Raw genomic sequence first — 23745 nt, 5'->3', positions numbered from 1 at the left:
AGCGACTTTTTCGTCGTGCGGACCCTGAAATGACCGAGGAAAAGAAGCTCAGGTTTCTAATGCGAGGAGTGAAGCAAGAGCTTTTTGCTTGTCTAGTCCGTAACCCTCCGAAGACAGTGGCCGAATTCGCGTCTGAGGCGGCCGCGATGGAGAAGACGCTAGAAATTCGAACCAGGCAGTACGACCGCCCTGTCAACGCGCTGTTCTCGGAGACCATCGGTGCTGCAAATGGAAGCTCCGATACATTGCGAGAGACCATCCGAGCAGTGGTCAGGGAGGAGCTTCGGAAGCTTTTTCCAACGACGCCGCAACCTCAAGTGGCTTCCCTGACCGACGTAATCCGAGAAGAAGTCCAAAACGCACTAGGAACTTCTACGCCGTCGGAAGCACCCCGCGAACCACAAGCCATGACCTACTCCTCGGCTGTTCGTCAACCCCGCCCTGCTCCAACCCGTCGTCAAGAGGCTGAGCCATACCGCCTTCCAACGCCGCCCGCCCGGCGCCCTGTAGACCAATACCAGACGCCAAGGAAGACCGTCGTGTGGCGAACGCCCGATAATCGCCCGCTGTGCTACCACTGCGGAGAGGCCGACCACATCTACCGTCGCTGTCCCTACAAGAGGCTCGGTTTGCGAGGGTTCTCCGTCGACGCCCCACGCCCCCGATACGGCCAGCGCCCTGCTGAGATCGAAGAATACCTCTCCAACACCAACCGAGGACCAGCCCGCTTCAACCGTTCACCGTCGCCCTACCCGTCTCAGTCACCAAACCGCCGCAGCACTGCTGACTTCTCACGTGGAAGGTCCCCCAGCCCACGCGGGGAAAACTAAAAGCAGCAACTTCGGGAGGTAAAGTTGCACAACGGCGGAAAAATGAAAACCCTCCAACGACGCAGCGACTCGCTGAAGACAATCATTCACGACATGCCCTCATCCCGACGACCCGACCTAGCCCTAACGAGACTCCTGAACACGACGACAGCTACACGGCGCGACGCGTACCCGACCTGACCAAGACGTCCGTTGAGAAGACGACGACAACGACGATGCACAGTGCCCGACCATCAACACGTACAAGCAGAGATACGACGCCCCGACGAACCCGCAACTCGAGGACGACTGCATCTGACGTCAAGGTGTCCATCGACGGCTTTGACGTAGTCGCCCTCGTAGACACGGGAGCTGACTATTCGGTAATGAGCGGACCATTTGCGTCTAAACTGAAGAAAGTTATGACCAGATGGGACGGTCCGCACATACGCACAGCAGGAGGCCACCTCGTGACGCCAAGTGGAACGTGCACATCGCGCGTCACCATAGACGGCACAACGTACCCTGCGGCGTTCGTCGTTCTGCCTAACTGCTCCCGCGACGTGATTCTCGGAATGGACGTTTTGACGGACAACGGCGCAATAATTGATCTGCAGACCAAGTCGATAACATTTTCCTCCAATCACTCCACGACGCCGCAGCCGAACCCCGATCACCGTGCTGCTGTCAGGATCGCCGACGATCAGATCACCCTGCCACCCCGCGCAAGCTTGATGATCGCCGTCTACTGTGAGGATGCTGCTTCTGACATCGACGCTATCGTAGAGAGTGATCGAAGGTTGCTTCTCGACCGCGGTGTCTCCGTCGCAAGAGGCATTGCGCACTTTAAGCAACGCCAATCTCACGTTTTGGTCACTAATTTCACCGAAGAGTACCAGCATTTAAACAAGGGAGCTGCAATTGCGTTCCTCGAAGAAACGCAAGAAGCAAGTGATGTGATCGCAGTCGCCGACTTTGAACCCACACCCGTAGAAACATTCAAGCTCCCGCAGCCATTCGACGTGAATCCGGCGCTACCGCAAGAACAACGGAAAAAATTATTGGCTTTGCTGCGTCGCTATAGCGAATGTTTTTCGTCGAGCGCAAAACAACGTCAGACCCCTCTAGCGAAGCACATAATAATAACCGAAGATGGAGCCCGACCTACCCGACAGTCACCGTACCGCGTCTCTTCACACGAACGGGAAGCCATCCGGACTCAAGTCGACGACATGCTGAGCGATGACATTATACAGCCATCGAAAAGCCCCTGGGCTGCGCCCGTCGTACTCGTAAAGAAAAAAGACGGCACATTAAGGTTTTGCGTTGACTACCGGCGACTGAACAAAATCACGAAAAAGGACGTGTACCCCCTCCCCCGAATCGACGACGCCCTCGACCACCTCTGCCACGCGAAGTACTTCTCATCGATGGACCTGAAGACCGGCTACTGGCAAATTGAAGTGGACGAGAGAGACCGAGAGAAGACTGCATTTATAACCCCAGACGGCCTATACGAGTTCAAGGTGATGCCGTTTGGGCTGTGCACAGCACCAGCGACGTTTCAAAGAGTCATGGACACTGTGCTAGCTGGCCTTAAGTGGCACACCTGCCTCGTATACCTCGACGACGTAGTGGTATTCGCCCGGACTTTCGACGAACACCTTGCAAGGTTGGAGTCTGTACTCGAGGCCATTCGTACGTCGGGGTTGACGCTGAAGCCTGAAAAGTGCCGTTTCGCATACGGGGAACTCAAGTTCTTGGGCCACGTCGTCAACGCCGCGGGAGTCCTACCTGACCCGGCAAAAACTTCAGCTATCGCGAACTTCCCTAGGCCGAAAGACAAGAAGGGCGTGCGGAGATTTCTCGGGCTGTGCGCATACTACCGGCGCTTCGTCGCAAACTTCGCACGCATTGCAGAGCCACTCACGCGCTTGACGAAAGATAGCACCCCTTTCAGCTGGGAAAACGACCAAGAAAAAGCATTCGGCGAGCTGCAAAAACGCCTGCAAAGCCCACCCGTGCTCGCTCATTTCGACGGAAATGCCGAAACGGAAATGCATACGGACGCCAGTGATATAGGCTTGGGTGCCGTCCTTGTCCAAAAGCAAAGCGGCTGCGAAAGGGTAATCGCCTATGCTAGCCGTGGTCTGTCGAAGGAGGAGAAAAACTATTCTGCCTCTGAGAAAGAGTGCCTGGCTATTATATGGGCGATTTCAAAATTTCGCCCATACGTGTATGGAAGGCCATTCAAGGTTGTAACAGACCACCATGCGCTGTGTTGGCTCGCCAATTTGAAGGACCCCTCTGGCCGTCTTGGGCGGTGGAGCTTGCGCCTGCAGGAGTTCGACGTTACAGTCGTTTATAAATCCGGCAGGAAACACTCCGACGCCGACTGCCTGTCCCGCGCCCCCGTCGACCCACCACCACAAGACTCTGATGAAGACAGCGCGTTCTTCGGGATCGTGACGGAGAGCGACCTAGCCGCCCAGCAGCGTGCCGACCCCGACTTACGCGTCATAATCGAGTACCTCGAGGGATGCGACGTTGCCGTTCCTAGGACCTTCAAACGCAGCTTACCAGCATTCAGCCTGAGAAACTCCGTCCTTGTGAAGAAGAATTTCAGCCCCGGAACAAGAGCGAATTACCTTCTCGTCATCCCCGCGGACCTTCGTGACGAAATTTTGGAAGCGTGCCACGACGACCCGTCTTCCGGACATCTGGGCACAGCCCGCACTATCGGAAAAATCAAGGCGAGGTACTACTGGCCCGGCCTTACCTCTGACGTCACCCACTACGTCCGGAGCTGCCGTGACTGCCAGCGACGAAAAACGCCGCCGACAAGACCCGCCGGACTTCGGCAACCGATCGCCGTCCCATCGAGACCATTTCAACAGATTGGAATGGACCTTTTAGGCCCGTTCCCTACGTCACGATCACAGAACAAGTGGATTGTCGTAGCGACAGACTACATGACGCGCTACGCAGAGACCGCCGCTCTTCCGAGGGGGACTGCACAAGAAGTGGCGAAGTTCTTTATAAGCCAGGTTGTGCTGCGACATGGAGCCCCGGAAGTCCTAATCACAGACCGCGGAACGGCATTTACTGCGGAGCTGATGCAAGGAGTATTACGCTACAGCAACACGGATCACCGAAGAACGACGGCGTACCACCCCCAAACGAACGGACTAACAGAACGTCTGAACAAGACAATCGCAGATATGCTGTCAATGTACGTTGACGTTGAACATAAGACTTGGGACGAAGTGCTCCCGTATGTCACGTTTGCGTACAACACGGCTATCCAGGAGACGACACAGCTGACGCCGTTCGAGCTTGTCTACGGTAGAAGGCCGACTACGATGCTCGACGCCATGCTTCCGCACGTAGAAGACGACGACCTCAACGCCGACGTCCACGGATATCTTCAACGTGCGGAGGAGGCCCGCCAGCTCGCTCGAGTTCGTATAACGGACCAGCAGCTGGTGGATGCGGGCCGCTACAACCTCCGACGCCGAGACGCCGAGTACCAACCAGGGGATCGTGTGTGGGTTTGGACTCCCATCCGACGACGCGGACTCAGTGAGAAGCTCCTGCGAAGGTATTTCGGACCCTACCAGATTCTACGACGTGTTGGCCAACTTACCTACGAAGTGATCCCCGATGGTGACTCGGGCACATCACGACGACGCACGCGGCCTGAAGTCGTCCACGTGGTTCGCTTAAAACCTTTCTACGGACGATGACGAACTTTTATTTTCATTTGTTCGGACTGTCGCTTATGTTAGCATCGGGTCGATGCACTCTTAGAGGGGGGGGTAATGCCGCGAACCATACATTGGGTTTGTTTATTTGTGTTTTGCTTTTACCGCCCGGCTGCGCCGGTCTGTGTTATCTCTGCGCCAAGGGAAGCGCGTGTTCCATTCTTTCTTTCTGTGCCGCATGTGTTATCTGTTGTGATAGGGAGAGCATTCCGATCTAACGTGAACAGCCCAGAATAATCTTCTTGGATCTACTATGTTCTCGATGCGAATCGACGTTTCGAGAACCACGCGCGCCAAAAGATAAAAAGCCTGCAGTGCGGACGCCGGGGCATTCGATTCGACGTCACTCGCCTGTGCAAGTCACTTTGTTGACCGCTGCTTCGCCGCCTCTGTATTCTTTTGAGTTGTTAGGGGAGCACAAGTTCGCTCCAATAAACGTGTTTCTCATTCAACACCACTGCATCGTCCTTGTCTTCGTGACAATATATATATATATATATATATATATATATATATATATATATATATATAGCCAGAGAATAAGTGTTGGCAGTCAAGAAAACCTCGGAAAGCAAAGGGGAGGTTGTAGTGGATCATAGAAATAGATGAAGAATTGTTTGAGTCAGAAAGAAAGTGGGGAAGAAATGCCCGCCGGTTGGGATCCGAACCCACGACCTCCAGAATACCGGTATTCTGGAGGTCGTGGGTTCGGATCGCACCCGGCGGGAATTTCTTTACCACTTTCTTTATGAATCATTACTGGCTTTGTTCCCTCTGTCTTTATATATCAAATTCATCCTGCTTTCTTGTCAGTACACTGATATTTGTTTTGTTTGTATCACCTTGCCAGAGGGTACGAGAAATAAATCTTGCTAGAGGGTACGAGAAACGCTAAACTTAACCGAGCTGAATTGCACAACCGTGGTCCTGCGATCAGCCGTCTCAAGCGTATTCACTCTGGTTATATTGATCACGCAAGAAGTAAAAATTATTTTTACTTCCTATGTTTAAAATACAAACAATGCCCCTGGCGCAGTACATAAAACTCCCATGTTTAACGTTCTCGTACAAATAATGTAATGTTACTATACGGTTGAGAAAATTCTGAAGTTAAGCCCAAGCTTCAGCTACTTGCATTGTTCTAGACGTACTGCGAAACATGTTTCGACGACTGCGCACCAATCTTTTAATTTTCTATCATGAAACACAAAATGTTTTACTCCGACATGAACCTTTAATCATCCCATTTAACTTTCCAAAACCTCGCTATTTCTGTAAAGACCGTATGCTATTCTGAAATACATTAATGTGTGTGGTTATAAACAATTTTTTCAGTTTGGATGTCTTGTGTGATATTTATTGCAAAGAAGTGTTGTTTTTTTTGTTACAGTCGTTGGACACCCCCAGACGGATATGGTTAATGCTGCAAACTTACCCCGCCGAAATTCATGGCAGACAAGTCACATGCATCAGTTACAAGAAAACCGATTTGACAATGAAAAACTACTATTTCAAACGGTTCTACAGGCATTTGAAGAGCGAGTGAGTATGGTTTTAGGAACAAAGTAGTAAACTTTCTGACAAAATATTTGCTATTTTGAGTATGAATTAAGTAATAAGAGTATACACTCCCCAAAAAAAATATCACTATCTAGCTTGCACCGCACGAACGGTGCTGTAGTTGCATAAAGCGGAGTGGGGTGATTCGCAATATCTACGCCCCGGCCTCGGTCGTCGCTTTTCAGATAAAGGGAAAACGCAAAAAAGCTGTAGTCTGAGATTTTTGTGTTACGAGATTTCATCGTACGTTAAAGAACACCAAATGGTCTAATTTATCCGAAGCCCTCCACTACGGCGCCCCTCATGACCTCTGTAGTTTGGACTAAACACCCAAATTCAGGTAATCACTTATAGAATACTTATTTATATTTAGGTCCGATCGACGAATGCGGAAATATATTGTGTTTGTGCAAGGGCTAGCGTCATTTTCAGGAATCATCTGACAATAAAAATTTCCTAATTGTGTATGAATGTTTAATAAAGCAAGCTGCTGAAAATGGCATTTTTGATAAATCTACTTCGAATTCCAAATGTCCACAAGTTAAGGCAAAGGGAGAAGAAATGCCCGTCAGGTAGGATCCCAACCCACGGCCGAACTCGTCGGCTCCGAACTCGTGGGATCTCAACTCGTGATTTCGGATACCACCTGGCGGGCATTTCTTTTCCGCTTTCTTTCTGTCTTTGCAAATACTTTATCTGTTTCAATTACCTACCACATTTTCCCCTTTGCTTTCCGAGGTTTTCTTGACTGCCAACCCTTATTTCTGTCTTGTTTCAACGGGCCCCTCATTTCCTATTGTGGTTTCCTACATGCACAGCGAGGTCCCCTGTTCTGGCAGTCTTGGTGCCATAGGGAGCTTAAGAGGGTTCAACGCTGTTCGACCACTATCAACATGTAGACACTCGAGTCACGGCCCGGGTGTTTAAAAAAAGGCCCCATTCACCCTGAGTAGTCTGAGTGGCGCTAGCTACCACCCCCAAGCGCAGGAAACAAAAATACCTGAACATAATTACCCCAGAAAGTAGAGGGGAAAATAGCCCCGCCAGTAGCGTAGTGGTCATCGCACCAAACCGGTATTCTGGAGGTCGTGGGTTCGTATCTCACCTGGGGAGCATTGGTACTCCACTTTCTTTCTTTATTTCCAAATTCTTTATCTGTTTCAATTATCTACCACATCTTCCTCTTTGTTGTCCTAGGTTTGCTTGAATATATATATATATATATATATATATATATATATATATATTTTATATATATATATATATATATATATATATATATATATATATATATATATATATATATATATATATATATATATATATATATATATATTTACAAGGTAAGTGGAGACAGAGACAAACGACGAGAAAGGCATTGAAAATAAAAATAAAAAAAAGTTTACTGACGGTTCAGGAAGAGGACTTCCTTTCTTCCTACTGAACTTCCTACTCTGAAGTAAGGAAGTCCTCTGCCTGAAACGTCAGTAAACTTTTTTTTTTATTTTGAATGTCTTTTAAATGCATAGCATTTTAGTAACTCACAATGTCACGCGGCGTTGGCGTTCCTTGTCGTAGTCCGCAGCCAGGCCACTACACTATAAAAGAAATAAGAGTTTCCGGCGCGCGGTATCGAACCCATGACGCCGCGGGCGGAACGCAAGGTGTCCGGCGCACTACCGACTGAGCCACGAAACTTTTTTTTTTCTTTATTGCCCAAGGCATAACACTTACAAAGAAATAAAGGAGAGGTCAACCAAGACGGTTGATTGTCTCAAACATCACTGCCATACTTTCAGCTGGCAGCTATTTGTGCACTTTCATTACAGTAAGTTCATGCATTACTGACAGCAAGTCATCGTCACAACCTTGCTTAACGAAAACTTCGCGTAATCTACAAATATTTTCCACGAAATAGGAGCACACTGAACGTGCATCCACATCTGCATTCCTAACAGCCATGCGGCTCCTCCAGATTCCGTGCAGCCCCAGGAGAAAAAACAAGTCATACGGTACAGTTTCAGGCATGACAGATAAGTACCGAATGCCGTGGGATGTTAGAGGAAGATCTTTTTTAAGAGTTCGTTGGAGGACGTCCCAAAAAAAAAAAGACGGCATCCCAACAATCCAAGAAAACGTGTTCTACACTTTCGGGCTTCTTGCACAAGAAGCAATCGGCACCCCATGGCAGATAAATATCCTTGCTTTGCATCCACGTTTTAACCGGTAGTGTTTCTGTGTGCAGCTTGCAAAAAAAGGTTTTTACCCCTCCCGGTACTGTCATTTTTTTAACTCTTTTTAAAACATCCTGACCTGGGCCAGCACGGAATCGGGTCCTATACAGAGGCTCGGCAAACAAGGATTCTGTTAAATCTCTGGACAATTTTTTGCGGGTTACTGAAGACAAGTAATCGCGAGAAAAACGAGCAGTCAAGAATCGGTAAGCAAAAACCACTTCACGCAAGAAACAACTGACATTAGTACGTGATCCTTGAACTGTGGACACAACAAAATCAGGTAAAGCATTGACCAACTTAATCTGCAAGAAAGCACGTACAAAAGGGTGAGACTGGTCTCTTAGAAAGGAAAAACGTGATACAAGTTGGCGAATAAATAAGTGGGGCAGTGCAAGTCCACCCCCTTCTAGCCGTCTAAAAATATTGCTCCGACTCGTCCTTTCGAACTGGGACTGCCATACAAACACTGCAAATATACGATGTAATTTTTGCACATTTAACCTAGAACAATAGAATGCCTGCATAACGTACCAAAATTTCGATACAAAAAAAACATTACAGACAGTTGCACGGGCAAATATGGACATGTTCCTACCTCCCCATCTTTCCGTTTGCTCGCGCACATCGTGTGCTCTCTCGTTCCAGTAGGCCGTATTTTCTCGATAATGCTCAAAAGGGATGCCGAGATAACGCGTAGGCTTCGTTGACCAAGACACCCGCTCGTAAACACTTGGTGCTGCTGGCCAAACACCATGCCAAAGACCAACGCATTTTTTAAAATTCACCGAACTGCCAGTTTTATCACAGAATTCCTGCGTGATGCTCAAAGCATTACAAACACTTTCGCGATCAACGCAGAAAAAAGCGACATCGTCCGCATAAGCAAGTACTTTCACGTCACTGGACTCCAAAACGTACCCTCTGATTAGATCACTATTGTTAATTTTGGCACATAAGGGTTCGATGTACAAAGCGAAAAGCAAGGATGACAGTGCACATCCTTGTCGTACCGAAGAACGGACGTGAACGCTATCTGTTAGTTTTTTTTATTAACGATTATTTTGGTGGTCGAGTTATGATATGCCATTTTAACCCCTTCAAAAATGACTTTACCAATGCCGACGTGTTTCAGAATTTTAAACAAAATGTCATGGCAAACCTTATCAAAGGCTTTTTCGAAGTCTATCTGTAGCATTGCTACTCGCCTGAAATCCATGTCACACGATTCAAGAATACTGCGTACAACATGAATATTTGTGTAAATGCTCCTCCCCTTTATGCCACACGTTTGATGTGGCCCTACTAATGTTTTGATAACCGATTGTAGTCTTTTAGATAGCACTTTCATGAAAATTTTGTAGTCTGTGTTTGTTAGTGTGATCGGTCTGAAACCAGTTACTTTGATAAGTTGTTCTGGGTCATCGCTTTTGGGTATAAGTATCGTATGGGCTTTGGAGAAGGAGGGAGGTAAACAACCCTGCCTGAAAGATTCACAGAAAACATTGCATAAAAAAACTGCCAAGTCTGACTTGAAGGCTTTATAAACGTCTGCCCCTAACCCGTCAGGTCCAGGGGATTTACCATTATTGAGGTTCCCTATTGCCTCTTCAACTTCGCTAACGGTTATGGGCGCTTCAAGTCCTTCTGTAACTTCGCTTTCTAGCTGCGGCAGTTGCGTGAGGAAAAGACTGTCGAAACCTGTTTGAGGCTCTTTGTAAGAGAAAAGGTCTTGGTAATGTTGAAAAAAGGCGAGTTGTATTTCGTGTTGCTCTTCGGTAACTGCGCCGTTAAACTCTATTTGGCTTATCTCATTCTTTTTTGCGTAGCGTTTTTCATCCGCAAGTGCACGCTTTGTTGGCATCTCGCCAGCAGTGTAATTCTCTGCCCGTGCTCTTATCAATGCTCCTTTATATTTTTCTGTTTCTATCGCTTCTATTTTGGCCTTTATGTTACGTATGTCTCCCATGAAAGTGCCTGGGTCGTTGGCTTCTTCAACTGTCAGTCGGTTTAGTAATTCTTTTAAATCAGACTCCTCCTTTTTTGCTTCAAATTTCATTTCGGTAGAGCGCTCGATAGCCACCATTTTGACGTGTTGTTTGAAACGTTCCCATTTTTCGATAATGTTGTGTTCATTAGCATCTTCCAGTGATTTGTTTTCTTTTAGCAATTCAAGAAACTTTACGTCTTGTAGTCGCTTGATATTAAACTTCCAGAGTTCGTGGTTAAACTTTGCTCTTCGTTGTTTCACCCCTCCCACCGTAACTGATACTAGGCAATGGTCGCTGAATGATACTTGTTCAACAGCGTATTGACTACACTCAGGGGCAAGGTTTGCCGATAAATATATTCGGTCGAGACGGGCATGGCTTGAGCCTTGATAATGGGTATATCTGACCGTATGCGCATTACTAGCCACATTACTAGCCATGAAACCGACACAGATTTCGATGCACCGAACGCGCCTTATATCCTTCACTCATTTCTGGTTTGTTTCGAAAGCGCCACAAGTTGTCCCGCGCCTCCGAAAGATGGCGACACGGGTCCCGCGATCGAGAGATACGACTTGCCGGCGCATCCCCTCGGAAATGCTGTGCATTTGATCGTGCCCCCCGCGAGGGGGATGTCTTCTGTTTTTTTGGGAAACAGCAAGAATATTTTGAATAAAATTACTTGCTTGAAAGGGTGAGACGCCTTTCTGTCTATCATCCCGAAAGAACAAGTCCCCACTGGTTGTCATAGCGCTGTTGTCTAAGGCTGCCGTAATTGACGGACAATAAAGTCAACACCTTCCCCTCTACAATAAACAGTAGGTGCGCTGACCCCATAGCTACAGGACGTGACTAACGTTTGATAACCTTTGGTAAGGGTGCTGGCTGAAATCAGCAATATTAGTAATTGCGTTTACCCTGTTCTTCCACAGTACTAATGGCTACTGGATTTTTATTTCACTATGGTCAATAATATTTACCCGTATAGCCAATTGGCGGTGTTGTTTTATGGTCATAATTTAGCATTCAACAATGCAGGGGGGGGGGGGGTTGGTTCACCTCGAAGGAAAGTGTGGCGATTTTGACTTTTCACGCTGAACAGAGAAAAGATGTAAGTGTCGCTTTTTTAAGCTGAATAAGAGCTTGTTTCCGTGATACATAAGAAAAAAATGTTTGTGAGTCTGTGGTCGTGCGGGTGCTATACTAATGTACAGTGCAGGTTGAATAATTATCTATCGCCACTTGAGAGCCAAATCGCGCGCTCTAGGCAAGTCATAGGACTACGTATACCGTGCATGTTAACGGAGACTTCTGAAATCGAAAGCTCCGTCTTCCGCAGCCCGCAAGAGCATTAAAACATCTTCCATGGGTGCCAACGTCCAGATGTTAACCCTCGCCCAACGACACTCGTAGCTTAAAATGCGAAGGTTTGGGACAAAAAGTACCCAACTACTGAGGGCCGTAATTCCGGTGGGTATTCTTAGCCAACTAAACCTGCTGGCGCGATTGGTAGAAATGTTAGCTAAAAAGTTGGTGCCCTTGCATTCTTTGAAGAAGGAAGACCTGCAAAGCTGGGCGCAGCACACGGAGTGCACGAAACAAAACACGTCTATCTTAATTTGCGATGGAGCATATTTCCTAGCCAATTAGCTGCATGAACCTCAGACGCATCCACACTTTGTTCTTGCAGATAAACATGGAACTGCCTGTGTCATTACCGCATCGTAAGCATCTTACTGCTTGTGTAAGGCGAGGTTTCAGACTGTGGCGACTCTGTCACAATAACCTTAAAGAGTGACGTTATTTCACGTCTCAGCCAACCGAACTGCGTGACATATCATTTTTTTACGTTCATAGATCACGCTACGGGTTTTTGCGTTGGTATACTGAAAATAGCCTAACACACAAACCCAATCTGCTCTACAACTAAGGAATCCGTACAGGCCCCATTGGCCTGTTTAAATTAGTCTGCGTTTAAATCTCGCACCAGCACAACGTACATGCCATCCCTCACTACGGGCTTGAAACATATAGCTGCTCGTGCACGCCTTCCCTCCTCCCTCCCACCTTTCTACACTACAAATCTCCGAACGCACCAGCCCGCAACCGGTCATGTGCGCGTGCCTCGACCGACGCCGTCCAAAATATCCCCTGAAAAGCACTCTGAAGAAGTGATATTCCCTCGCGCCGGCGTTCGAAGCGGGCAATTTGCTGCTCATCCGGGAGGAATGCGCGGCTACCTGAGGAGCTGAACGTGAGGCAATAACGGCGGTGCTCACAGCTTTTCGTTGTTTTTTGCTTCCATTCGCGCTTGTGTTCGGTCCATGTCGATTCTTGCTCTTCTTCTTCTAAACGAATGGCATGTATCCCTGCCATAACAATTTAAAACCTGGAAGCCCTTGAGCTCTATTGTGGCGTACAAACACGTGGCTGTCCGTTTCCTTTTCCCCTCGCATGCGTCTTAGTGCGAAAAGATATCTGTGTAACACATCAACCGACACCTGCACCACTCGATTGAGGACAACAGCCGACTAACCGTATTGAGCCATGTAATTTCGACACATAAATACCAGTGCAACCGGCATTTCATCGGTAGCGGAATGAAGCCTACCTGTGCGTGCACGCCCCCCTTTTCATACCCGCAAACCGTGCACACATAAAGCAGCAATCGGTAATAGCGCATACTTAGGCGTGAGGGACATCGGCTAAAAGGCACTCGGAAGGACTTCCAAGCTGGAAAAAATATATGGGCTCAAGCCGGCGTTCCAACTAGGGAAGTTTCTCTTCTACGGGGAGGGATTTGCAGTTACTTGGTGAAGTGAATTTGTGTGGAAACGGCGCGACGGTGGGTTTCGGTTATTTTAGGGGGCAGCCCTTTGGCACCTGTTACCTGGGCTTCGCGGTGGCGGCGTATGTTTATGTCTGCGTAAATGAATGAGCAAACACAGCAACGAGGAAGGAAACGAAACGGTGAGGAGCGTCTAGCGAAGAGTGAAGAGGAGTACGACACGGGTGGCTCCGGCGTCATCTCTATCACTGCCTTTCCCTCACACGTTTCATGTATCGCCACGAAGGAGCGCCTTCCCCCTGCCACTTCCCCAGGCGTTGTTCTATTCTCCGCTAATCAATTGCACGTGGCGTTTGCGCAGGATGTTGAAAGACGATTTGAAACATGCTGGCCGGCGGCGACGGCGCCTTGCAAGGTGGGAGTCGAGTAGCGCTCGCCGCCGTACGTTCGCTGGTCACGCGAACACTTCCTCAGACGCAGCAGAAATGCGCCGTGACCGAGAAGACTGCAGCTCGCGCTGCGCAGAAATTTTATATTAGGGGGTGCAGTAATCGTCAGGGCATTTTTACGCCCATCCTAATTTTTTTATATTTTGTAATCATCTGATAATCTCATACCGCCGTTAGCTGCCGACTTCGCAACTTGCCAAAGGACCATCGGTGGAGGCAAGCAGGAAAATGGTTGTGAAAGAGGTGTCAGCGGTGGTGAGGACGAGCCTCAGAGCGGCGCCACGTAAATCGATGACACCGGAATGAAAACTGAGTGGAATAGACATATACTGTTTGGCAGTAAAAATAATATACAGCACACCGTCGAGCCCACCGAAAGTGTGCATTTTACCCAAAGTGAAATGGCAAGGACTGTGCTCAACTATCTGAAAAAAAATTAATTCAGTTCCACTGAACGTGAATGCCGTCAAGTGCGTCGCAGGGATTCGCTGCAGGGGCTCCAGTGCAGTGTCCTGAGCAGCTTCAGGACCAGCACGGCGTTGATACCACAGATAGTCACGAGAGGGCATCGAAGCGCTTAGAAGCGCCTATAAAAATGAGAAAATCTCAGGTGGAACCCTTTCTTCAGCGCTCCAGTGGCTTGTGCTTCCCCTTCCCTTCCGGGCATCTTTACTTTATAAAAACATCATAAAAATATGCAACACGTGAAATCTTTCGTTTGTCTCTGTCTCCACTTACCTTATTTTTTCGCGCTCTGTGTGAGTTTTTATGTTTGCAAACTATATATATACATATATATATATCAAGACAAAATATCCTTTGATATAGATGGAGCACGCATTTGGGGAAAGATCGTTGAAAATTGTAGAGATTTTAACGGTTGAATATTATTTCTAGCAAGCCAGGCGTAGCATTTCCTTACCTAGCCTTCTCGAACAACTCACTCTGAACTTGAGGTGGTGTGTAGCTCACGGATGGCTACCTATATGTCGAACATGTAATGTATGAACTGTTTTCCACTAAGCGTATCCTTCGATATGACCATGTTTCGTGGAAGATGGTGGAGTTTCCGTGTAATTATCGCTCTGTTTGGTTTCAATGGAAAGCCTCCTTCTAAACATCCCGGCCGATAAGTTTTTCAGGAAACATATGTGGGTTTGTATCTTTCACAGAGTTTGCGATTCTTCGGCGTTGAGATTTATGTGTTTCTGCAGAAGAGATAGTTATTGTAGGCGCAGGAGAAGAGTGTGGTTGTCGTGGCGGCAGGGAGCGCGATACAGCACTTGGCATTAATTTTGCTCATTCGTGTATCTCCCTTTGCGACCACCGTGTCTGCGTGCAATGCAATGTGAACTTTCATTCTGGATGAAAGAATCTTTACTCACAGACTAAACTTTTTACAACTTTTTTGGCATAAAAGGTGAATTATAAGTGGAAAAAGGAGGTTGGAGGGCTATAGAATTCTTTATCTTGAATCCCAACCCCGTTTCCCTAGCTCTACAACCGTTTTGTGAGGAAAGGGGTGTTGATCAACTTCAACACCCTTGGTTTTCTTAGGGTGTTGAAAAGGTATAGAAAACTCGTTCAGCTGTTCACTGAATAAGGCGATGCATGCATGTATAATTGCACTATAAAGAAAAAGACATCCAATGATTCCGTCCTCTACTCGTAAAAAATGTTCAAAAGCAAACAAAATGTTTTTATGCAATGATCGCTCGTTTCTATATACGGTGTGCAGCATGGCCAAAGTTTAGCTTTGCCACCTTTGAAATTAAAAAGACTGTATTGGTGTGGAGAAAAGGGTGTTGACTGATTGTAACTCGTCTGGCTTTCTGTAGGGTGTTGAAACGGGGAGAAATGGTTGTACATTGGCAAAAAAGGAACAGCTGTTCTCGGGGTCGACTTAGTTTATTCCGCTGTTGCTACGATTTGCTACGTATGCTAGGCCTTGCGAAGTTCTTGCTAAGCTAGGATAAGCAGTGAGGGGTGAGGCCAAGTTTAGGTGCATTTTACAAGTCTGTTCCAGTTTGGAAGGCTTTCCCCCACACTGACCACGGATACAAAGGGAAAACACGCTATGTTGACCACCAGCTACGCGGCTGCTACAGCCTTGCAATCCTGTTGTAAGCTGTGCCGATTTTTTTTTTTTTTGGTTTTAGAACCTCAAGAAGACTAGTACCTTAGAAATACTATAATAAGAGGGACGACTACGCTTGCGCCTTTTTTGGTCACACTCTAACAGGCTCCAAAGCCAGCTTCAATGTAAATACCTAATATGCGGCAGTGCACCGATAACAGGGGACGCAGTTCTTTTCCTCAGTCTTTTTTTGCCAACGCCACCGAACTTAGTTCAAGCTTGAGCAGCTTCTCTGCTATTACGTTATGGCAATTTATGCTCTGTTATACATCGTGAGGTGCAAAACATACCCCGTTTGTAGACAATGTTTTGTGTACCCGTCCAAACGGGTATAAAATACATCCAAATTTGGGGGTCTTTTACACCATTGTTGTCAGTTGGCGGTCCTTTCTTACACCATTTTCCTTACACCCTTTCCCTTTACGCCCTTTGTCTTAGTTTCTAACACCTTAATTTGCAGCTTTACACCTGTTTTTGAAAACGTGTGTTGAAATAATGAACACCCTTCTTAATGTATGTTGAAATGATGGGGAATAGGCCTTTGGTATTTAGTTAACTTCTAGGACATATAAAATATTATCTCCGCCGCGATTAAAATTTTTTGCAAAATAGCCTTCCGATTCGTATATGCTCACCATAGAATGCCTAGTTCAAAATTTAGGGCTAAAATATCTTATTTTTGCGACAAACCTATAAAGGATTTTCCTCTGCTGGCTATAAAAGCAAGAGGGGAAAGTGTGTTTCTAAGTATGCGCTCGCGGTCCCTATGCATCCCATTGGTCTTCTTGCTCAATTCAGACAAAATCCCTTAATTGTAAAAAAGAAAACAACATTTTAACGGGATAATAGCTACGCTATTGCGATATGGCAACGAACCATGTTTTTAGTGGTAACTACTACAAAACCGAGGAATATCATCGTGAATTCCGCAGTCCTGGAACTTCATTTTCAGTCAGTCATATGAATATCTGAAGTATAAAAAACAAAATAGATGAACGTACCCTTTTTTTTTAATCTTTTAATGAGCGCTACGACATCCTCGCCTTTTCAGAAACTTGGGTTACAAATCCTCAAAATGCGCCATGTTTGAATGGCTATGTTTCCGAGCACTTATTTCACAAAACCAAAAGAGGCGGTGGCCAAGCCGTTGATTTCAAAGAACTGACTTCTTAAGTACTGCATGATTTTTCCTTTACCTCACCAGATCTGGAATGTTTCGCTGTTCGGCTATTGAAAGTGATAGTGCTACTACTATAGCGACCGCCGCAAGGGCGAAAACGGAACTTTCTAGATTTTTTCGAGTTGTTCTTGGCGTCTTCAAAATCTGAAAAACATTTTTATGTTGTCTTGGGTGACAATATTATTGATCTGTGTTGTAGTAATAAGTACGCGAAAGAACTGAATGCTCAATTATGTACTTATGATGTTGGAAATCTTATCCTTGTGCTCACACGATTAACTACGCGCAGTGCTACTCTACTAGACAAATGTTCGACAAACATACGTCCATACGAATGTCGCAGTGGTGTGCTATCACGCGACCTGAGCGATCATTTACCAATATTTGGGCGAAAAGTTAGCAACCGAGCTCGAGGAATATGCCTACACTCAATTGAATCGGCGGACTGGAACCCTGTTTACCTGCAATGTGACGCCGAGAACGTCTATGATGTTTTTGAGGGCATATTAAAGGACTGTCACTGCACTGCTTTCCCGCTAGAAGAATTTACCTCCAAGCAAACAAAGATATTTAGCAGACTGTGGATGAGCTCAATCCTATACGTCAGAATAAGAAGAACAAATTGTATCATGAGTATCTTAAAAAGCGCGTTGTTGAATTGTTTACAAAAAAATACCAAAATGTGTTGATGTAAGATGATTAGACGGGAAAAAATATTAGTGTCATCTGCATACATTACGGGTTGTGGTGAATAGGCTATGAAAACAATATCATTTATATAAGCAAGGAAGAGGAACGGTCCTAAATTCGATCCCTGTTGGACACCCTGTTACAACATTAATTTTGAAGACGTGTACCATCAACATTCACAGTCTGGTAACGGTGATGCAAGTAGGACCTAATAAAAACAAGGGATATTCCACGTACACCATAAATGAACAGCTTATTAAGCAGTAGCTCATATTTTAGGGAGTCAAAGGCTTCCTTATTGTGCAGGCACAGCTCCTTGGTTTATTTTCGATTTTTAATGTTAGCTAATATTGTGTCATTGATAAGAAGTGACGCCTTCTCAATCGAACGCCCTTTCCGAAAGCGGCATTAGATGTCTGTTTTAGACCGTGTTAATAAAAGAAAAAAATGAGGCACTCTACAGCGGCACTTTTCGGAGGCACCGACTGGAGAGGTGCTGCCGCCCTTGTGCGAGTTGTGTAACGACTTTGTTACACCCGTACATACTGTATATAAATGGCGCTTCAACTTTTCATCGGCTCGAGAACTATACCGATATGCTCTCTGCCGCGTCTATAGCGGACGGAGCAATGCAACGTCGCTAAACCGGTGACTGCGCTCGGATGCCCAGTCCCAACAGTGGTGACAGCGTCGGGATGGCTTATTACTAACATCGGTGACAGAGCTCTGAGGGGAGTAACAACACTCCGTACGAGTAAAACAAAAACGTTCATTCATATTTTATGGTTCTTTTATAAAGTTGTACTGCACCCGTTTTGTGCGACAGTGCGCCACATCGCTTTTCCGTATTACATATATGCTAAGTGCTTAGTACCAGGGAATCATTTACAAATTTTATTCGGTGGGACGTTATTACAAAACTCCTCTTTTAGAATGACGCACCTCTCAACCTTTGTGACCTGATAACTGATATTTATTTGTTGTTTTGCATAGACACCACGAAAATCTTTTTGGGACCCTTTCAGGACGAGGTTTTCATTCGTTTGGCCCGACATTGACCACATACAAACTCCCAGGTAAGTATATATAAGCTCCGCCTGAGAAATACTGTTTGTTTGCGAGCCCGAATATTTCTATTTGTTGTGCGAAAGAATGCATCTCCAAATTTCTGCTTATCTTAAAAAACTTAGAAGCACTGACAAGTGGGCAAGTTGGTATGGAGACATACTAAATAAAAGCGCAGAAAAACTCGGGACAAAGAGAAGAACTACACAGGACGAGCGCTTACTCAGTTGTTACTAAGCGCTCGTCCTGTGTAGTTCTTCTCCTTGTCCCGCGTTTTTCTGCTCTTTTATTTAGTATGTCTTAAAAACCTTGTTTGTACACGTGGATTTCTGCGCGGCTAGGTTACTTTTATTTACTTATACGCAGTTAAAAGAAGCCAAATATTGAACTCAAACCTTCTTTGGCATTTGTCAGAAACACAAGGGTTTGGCGCGTCTTAGGCATTATGGCAAACAAATAGTTGCAACAGCACCTGCGCTAATATTTTGCGGCAAGTAAATTATAAATCAATGTAAATTGGACATATAAGTTAAATAGAAGTAGCAAATACAACAATGAAAATAATCCTCAGAATCGCTCTTTACAGAGCAAAACCCTTAAAAATTCCGCAAGTTAACAACTTCCTGTATCTTTAAGTAATCATGCAATATATTGTTTTTGGCTTCTGGGGTCAAGGTATGCTGTTAGTGTCATTTTCCGTGGTTGTTACTTTACGATCCTTTTTATACAGCCACTCTTTGGAATGTCTGGATTATATCTTTCTATGTGAGTGTGAGTGAGTGGTGCCTAGTTTTGCCGAGGTATGACTACTCCGCAACAGGCTCGTAGGATGACCAGACGTCGTGTTCGGGCCCGGACCATCCCAATTCGGAAACCCCCTTCAGGTGTCCTGGCTTTTTGTCCCATTAATTTGATTTTAGCATGTCCGCTACATTTTCCTCCATCACATTTTGTTCCGACGATGACGAACGGTACGGGCGACGGCGGATGATGTCGGTCCCATCTGTCTGGATACGATGCGCTGTCACAGACGTCTGCCCCAGCTTGCTAGAAAGGCAGTCGAATGCGTCCTTGTCTTTTTCATGGAGCTGAAGCTGCTGGTTTGTTTAGCTTTCTGAGAGATCTTTCCTGATGGCAGCCGTAAGTGAGCAAAGAGTTGGCTCAGATTTTGGAGGCGTCAAAACGGAAGAGACGGAGCACAGGGGGTACAAACGACAGCGTATCGTCAGACATAACAGAAGCAATAGTAGCAACCGCGGGGAGCAATATGGATTCCGTAGTCGTGTTTGTAGCCAGAAGCTTTGCTGATCCGCGTGCGAAACGGACGAGGCATGTCGGGATGACGACGCATTTAAACAGGAAACGTGGATAGGGAACTATAAGCACGTCCCCGTCACTGATTGCGTTTCAGCAGACGGAAAAGAGCGTCTTTCGGCGGGGGTTTTAAACGCAATCTGCACTTGCTGTGAGCTGTAGCTGCGGTACTTTAGAAATGCCGTTGAGCGGCTTTGTATCCGTGAGCTGAATTTCAGGGTGATCACATGAAATGAAGGCGGATCCGGGTGACAGAAAACTCTAACCCAAATTAAGATGATGAGCACAGGGTGACATCACCGCACCCTGAACATGACGCCGAAGAGAACCAACAACAATCCGCACTATGCATTGTCCGGATGGCTTAAGCACGCCGCTGTTCGCTCCATGTATAAAAGGTCCTGCGTGGGGTGTTCGTACGTTGCCTAGACGAGCACACAAATCCGCACTTATCCCTGAAACGCTCGCAACAGTGTTAATAGGGCATCGACACAAACACCTTCAAACAAAACTGACAGCAAGTTCGAAGGAAGTTCTGGAGGACTTGTAAGCTTCGGAGGAGATGTAGTTTTCCCTCCCAAAACTGCATTAACTGGTATTCCTGGTGGTGGTCGGTGACGTAAGACGCAGGACGAAGAGGAGTAACTGAACGGCGGCCTGGTGAAGGCGAGCGGGGTCGTGGCTCATGGGAGCTGCGAGCAACGTCGTCAGATTGAGACAGGGACGGGGAGCGGCGTGGAGGCGATGGGTACGCACGCCGCCGGTAGCCGTAGTAATTCCGAGGCTCGTTATCACACTCATAGGCAGCATTGCCACGTAGTTCATCCCGTTGGCGGCATCGACAAAAGCGCGATTTGTGACCTCGAATGCCGCAATACTATGACACGGGCCGGTTGGCGGAGGAGTGCTGACTTGGCGGAAAGTAGGGCGTTGAGCTCGGCGCGTGAGGCATGGCCGCTACATAGCCAGACGAAGGGTGAGTCGTGGTCGGTAGCAACGACAGAGGTGTCTGGCCAGCGACTTCCGAGTAGGACGGTGTTGATGGGGCAACCGCATGGACAGCAGGCAGTAGCACAGGCATTGCCGCAAGGTCCTCTTTAACCATTTCGCGAAGGCCAGGAGCCGTAGCGGCTTGGCGAACACCAGGCGCGAAATGAGAGATGTTACCGTACACTTCTCCGACACCTATAGCTCAAATCATCGCACGAACGTCTTCGTTCCCAAGATGAGTGGTAGACGCCGTGTGCCGTGGGAGGCGGATCGATAGCAGTTCGTCGATACGTTGACAGGTGGATGTTACGTCTGCTACAGCGGAAAGGTCCGGCAGGACAAGTGTGTTGAAAGCGAACTCGCCGATCCCTTTGAGAATGTGACGGACACGGTCTGACTCCGGCATATCTTTGTCGACGCGGCGACACAGCGCTAGAACATCCTCGATGTATAAGGTGTATGTCTCATTAGCATGCGGCGCGCGGACCTCAAGTTTCCTTTTCGCGTTGTCACTCCGTGCTTTAAGGGAGTCAAAATGTATTTCCGGCTCCGTGGTGAAGCCAGACCAGTCGGTGAATTCGTGTTGGTGGTTTAAATACCACGGCTCGGCAACCTGCTTCAAGGAGAAGCCAATGTTGAACAATTTCATGCGATCATCCCACCTATTGAACTCGCTGACGCGTGTGTTACACGCGTCAACATTTCAATTTCAATATTTTTCTATATATATATATATATATATATATATATATATATATATATATATATATATATATATATATATATATATGTATAGAGAGATACGGCAGCAGTCTACAACACCAAAGGAGGCATAGGGGTGTGGTTAGGCTCTTTTTTCCTTTTCACTACGGTTAATGAAGTAAACTTTTTTTTTAATATACACAAGAAAGAAAGAAACACGCGCCCAACTCTGGGCGCGTGTTCTTCTTTCTTTCTTTCTTCTGTATATTAAAAAAAATGTTTACTTCATTAACCGTAGTGAAAAGGAAAAAAGAGCCTAACCACACCCCTATGCCTCCTTTGGCGTTGTAGACTGCTGCCGTATCTCTCTATATTTCCTCAACGAGCCCCTCATTTCCTTGCTATATATATGTATATATATATATATATATATATATATATAAATATATATATATATATATATATATATATATATATATATATATATATATATATATATATATATATATATATATATATATATATATGTGTGTGTGTGTGTGTGTGTTTGTGTGTGTGTATAGATGTTTTTCTGTGTTTGCGAAGAATAAGATAATTTTAGTTCAATTCAAAATCGTAAATAACCGTACTCGTTCGCATATAACTGTGTGGCTCCAATTCAGTTTAATCGTTTTTTATGCACGGCAGTTTACTCATTAAGCCCATTACTTTTTATCTTTCCAGTAACGGGACACGGAAAGAACTACACGCTTATATATTGGTGTCCCGACGAACTCTGTGCAATTTTCGAAACCCGGCACTATGGTAAGCGCACAATTATAAGCCAATGTATTGAATTGTCTACGTCTTTCTTCTACAACGGGCCATTTGGATTAGCTCGTTTGTGTTGTAAAACAAGGCTTTCAATTGCCCTTGATTGTAAATAAGCGATTGTAGATAGCACTTTTACAATTCCTCAATGATAAAAGACACGTGACCAAATTTTTTTAACCACGGTTGCGTGTTTTCCAGCACCGTTTTTCTCTATTTAACCGAAAAATGTCAGTTTTTTTTGCCCGAGAAATTTCGCAGATATGGTTAAAAAGGGCATCATACTATGCAAAACATAGGGCTATAGTGTACAAGCTTTGTACGTTTTATTACATCAAGAAGTGAAAGTTGAAACATGAAATTTTACTGCTGCGTGCTTTGTGCTAAGGTAAAAACTATTTTCACAAGGATTATGCGCAGACGAATATAAGTTCGAGCACGACATTTTTTATCCGTACAACCTAATTAAATATGTTGCGCAATATCATCGAATTGCCAGAACTTCTAACGTCGGCGAATTTAAGAGTTTTTGGCAGGGAGCTTGGGTCTTCCTTTGCCACCTTATTTGGCCACTAGGTATTTGGTTCCTAGCGGTTTCTTTGGTCATCTGGTTGAAAGTCTCTCGATATAATTTCGGTTGAAGCCACCTGCTTCTAAATAGGTCTGTTCCCTTTCTGGTAGGCTCGGTACTGTTTAGCAGTAATTGCACTTTTTTTTCTGTTTACAGGTAAAAGGCAATGTCAAATGCGTGTGTGGAACGAGGCCATCCATAAGCCCCTCAGAGGGTGTAGGAAAGTGTTCAAGCAGTATTGCCCGCAATGGCGGCATTACAGGGTTTACTACGCTTGGTGCAAGCCCAGGCCTAGAAAATAATGATTAATAGTGCTCGCAATGGCGATTGACAAAATTTCAATATTTTTCTTTATTCAACGAAGACTTTTGTCTTATTTGTTGGGTGATCATAACTACGTATAGCGAAAACGCTCACTGTCGCACCATTCATTCCGTCCCCAACGAAACAACGTTTGCATGGTATGTAGACAATTGTTGAAGTAGAGCACCAGTAATGTCAAAGCCCTATTGAGGAACCTTTTTAATGGCTTTATATGACATAAATAGACAGCAAAAAATTCACTGCGGATATGCTTGCTTCACTGAAAATCACGTCGAAATACGATAGTCTTCAGCTTTCCCTATTCTCCGCTCCCAACCCTCACGCTCTTCCTGTCCCATCCCCATGCCCCGCGCTAAATTGCATGGAA

The 23745-nt window shown here is 46.0% G+C and overlaps 1 protein-coding gene across 2 annotated transcripts in view; it reads left to right on the top strand.

Annotated features, from left to right (window-relative positions):
* Positions 1–23413, top strand: part of LOC144151567 (uncharacterized) — a 33108-nt gene extending 9695 nt beyond the window's left edge. The window contains exons 2-5 of one of the 2 annotated variants that reach the window (XR_013318901.1): positions 5964–6115; positions 18596–18678; positions 22397–22477; positions 23211–23413. Coding sequence is in view for 1 of the 2 variants with exons in the window: in XM_077682667.1 (XP_077538793.1) it covers positions 5964–6115; positions 18628–18678; positions 22397–22477; positions 23211–23214 (288 nt within the window). In the remaining variant the exon portion in view is untranslated. The remainder of the gene's footprint in view (positions 1–5963; positions 6116–18595; positions 18679–22396; positions 22478–23210) is intronic. The other variant, XM_077682667.1, reaches the window with a different exon arrangement.
* Positions 23414–23745: the final 332 nt, after the last annotated feature.

The sequence above is a fragment of the Haemaphysalis longicornis genome, unplaced genomic scaffold, assembly GCF_048455015.1.
Source record: "Haemaphysalis longicornis isolate Haplotype H1 unplaced genomic scaffold, Haemaphysalis longicornis Haplotype H1 scaffold_9, whole genome shotgun sequence".
Lineage (NCBI taxonomy): Eukaryota > Metazoa > Arthropoda > Arachnida > Ixodida > Ixodidae > Haemaphysalis > Haemaphysalis longicornis.
Note: the sequence above shows the minus strand (reverse complement) of the source record. Positions and strands in the feature narration are given on the sequence as shown.